Source organism: Calidris pugnax, unplaced genomic scaffold, assembly GCF_001431845.1.
Source record: "Calidris pugnax isolate Ruff unplaced genomic scaffold, ASM143184v1 scaffold880, whole genome shotgun sequence".
Taxonomy (NCBI): Eukaryota; Metazoa; Chordata; class Aves; order Charadriiformes; family Scolopacidae; genus Calidris; species Calidris pugnax.
This window is the reverse complement of record NW_015094501.1, coordinates 94,398-96,893: the sequence shown is the minus strand read 5'-3', so window position 1 is coordinate 96,893 and position 2,496 is coordinate 94,398. Positions and strand designations below refer to the sequence as shown.

Here is a 2,496-nt window from a genome sequence, read left to right as displayed (position 1 = left end):
GACGGGGGTGGCCGGGCCCCCCCCACGGGCGCCATGACCTGGCCGGACGCCGAGGGCCCCAGGGACCACCCAGAGACTGCGGCCCCTCGGGGCTTTGAGGGACACCAGGGCTTGGAGGGACACCAGGACCCCATGGACCACCAGGACTTCATGGGCCACCAAGGCTCCCAGGACCATCTAGGGACTAAGGCCCACCAAGGCCTTGAGGACCACCGGGGCTCCGTGGCCAACCAGGAGCCCATGGGCCACCAGGACTTCATGGGCCACCAGGACTTCATGGGCCACCAAGGCTCCTGGGACCATCTAGGGACTAAGGCCAACCAAGGCTTTGAGGGCCACCAAGGCTTTGAGGACCACCAGGAGCCCATGGACCACCAGGACTTCATGGGCCACCAAGGCTCCCAGGACCACCAAGGCTTGGAGGACCACAAAGGCTTTGAGGACCACCAGGACCCCGTGGCCAACCAGGACTTCATGGGCCACCAGGACTTCATGGGCCACCAGGACTTCATGGGCCACCAAGGCTTCATGGGCCACCAGGACTTCATGGGCCACCAGGACTTCATGGGCCACCAGGACTTCATGGGCCACCAGGACTTCATGGGCCACCAGGACTTCATGGGCCGGGCCCCCCCCACGGGCGCCATGACCTGGCCGGACGCCGAGGGCCCCAGGGACCACCCAGAGACTGCGGCCCCTCGGGGCTTTGAGGGACACCAGGGCTTGGAGGGACACCAGGACCCCATGGACCACCAGGACTTCATGGGCCACCAAGGCTCCCAGGACCATCTAGGGACTAAGGCCCACCAAGGCCTTGAGGACCACCGGGGCTCCGTGGCCAACCAGGAGCCCATGGGCCACCAGGACTTCATGGGCCACCAGGACTTCATGGGCCACCAAGGCTCCTGGGACCATCTAGGGACTAAGGCCAACCAAGGCTTTGAGGGCCACCAAGGCTTTGAGGACCACCAGGAGCCCATGGGCCACCAGGACTTCATGGGCCACCAAAGCTCCCAGGACCACCAAGGCTTGGAGGACCACAAAGGCTTTGAGGACCACCAGGACTTCATGGGCCACCAGGATTCCATGGGCCACCAGGACTTCATGGGCCACCAGGATTCCATGGGCCACCAGGACTTCATGGGCCACCAAGGCTCCCAGGACCACCAAGGCTTGGAGGACCACAAAGGCTTTGAGGACCACCAGGACCCCGTGGCCAACCAGGACTTCATGGGCCACCAGGACTTCATGGGCCACCAGGACTTCATGGGCCACCAAGGCTTCCAGGACCATCTAGGGACTAAGGCCCACCAGGGCCCCTCGGCCAACCAGGGCTTTGAGGACCACCAGGACTTCATGGGCCACCAGGATCCCATGGGCCACCAGGACTTCATGGGCCACCAAAGCTCCCAGGACCACCAAGGCTCCCAGGACCATCTAGGGACTAAGGCCCACCAGGGCTCCATGGCCAACCAGGGCTTCATGGACCACCAGGGCTTCACGTACCACGAAGGCTGCCAGGACCATCTAGGGACTAATGCCCACCAAGGCTTCGTGGCCCACCAGGGCTTCGTGGCTCCTCAGGGCGCTGGGGACCACCCAGGGACTAAGGGCCATCAGGACTCCGTGGCCCACCAGGGCTCCCAGGACCACCCAGAGCCCAGCATCACTCGTGGCCCCGTGGCCTGGGTAGACTTGAAGGTCCACCAAGGCTTCGTGGCCAACCAAGGCCCCAAGGACTACCTGGAGACCAAGGTCAAGCAGGGCCCTACAGCCTGTCTAGAGCTGAAGGTCCACCAAGGCTCTGGGGCCACCCAAGCCTCCAAGGCCCATCTGGGGATCAAGGGCCACCCCATGGCCCACGTAGACCTGAAGCTCTGTGAAAGCTCAACGGCCAACCAAGGCCCCATGGCCCATCTCAAGACCGAGGTCAACCAAGGCCCCGTGGCCCCTCTAGACCCGAAGGTCCACCAAGACTCCATGGCCAACCGAGGCCCCGTGGCCCCTCTAGACCTGAAGGTCCACCAAGACTCCATGGCCAACCGAGGCCCCGTGGCCCCTCTAGACCCGAAGGTCCACCAAGGCCCGGTGTCCAACCGAGACTCCACAGCCCATCATCTAGAGACCAAGTCCCACCGAGACTTCGCGGCCAACTGGGCCACCCCGTCCCTTCTGTGTCCCCGTGTCCCCTCGGGCGCCCACCTGGGCTTGGTGCTGTTGACCTTGGGGTCCCTCCTGCTGCCGGGGACCTCGGGGGTGGCCCTGGAGTTCGGGGGCGCCCCGGGCCAATGGGCGCGTTACGGCCGTTGGGCGCCGGGGGCCGGTGGCCAACTGAGCTTCAGCTTGAAGACCAACATCTCCCGGGCTTTGCTGCTCTACCTGGACGACGGCGGCAACTGTGACTTCCTGGAGCTGCTGGTGGCCGAGGGGCGTCTCCGCCTCCGCTTCGCCATCGCCTGCGCCGAACCCGCCACCGTCCAACCGCCCCCCGCCGTC

General features: G+C 65.3%; 1 protein-coding gene across 1 annotated transcript in view; it reads left to right on the top strand.

The window, feature by feature from the left end:
- The first annotated feature begins 6 nt into the window (after nucleotides 1-6).
- The window catches only part of LOC106900781 (neurexin-2-like), a 29,144-nt gene continuing 26,654 nt past the window's right edge, over nucleotides 7-2,496 (top strand). Inside the window, exons 1-2 of the mRNA XM_014962917.1 lie at nucleotides 7-378; nucleotides 1,135-2,083. Coding sequence (XP_014818403.1) covers nucleotides 34-378; nucleotides 1,135-2,083 — 1,294 coding nt within the window. The 5' untranslated portion in view covers nucleotides 7-33. The remainder of the gene's footprint in view (nucleotides 379-1,134; nucleotides 2,084-2,496) is intronic.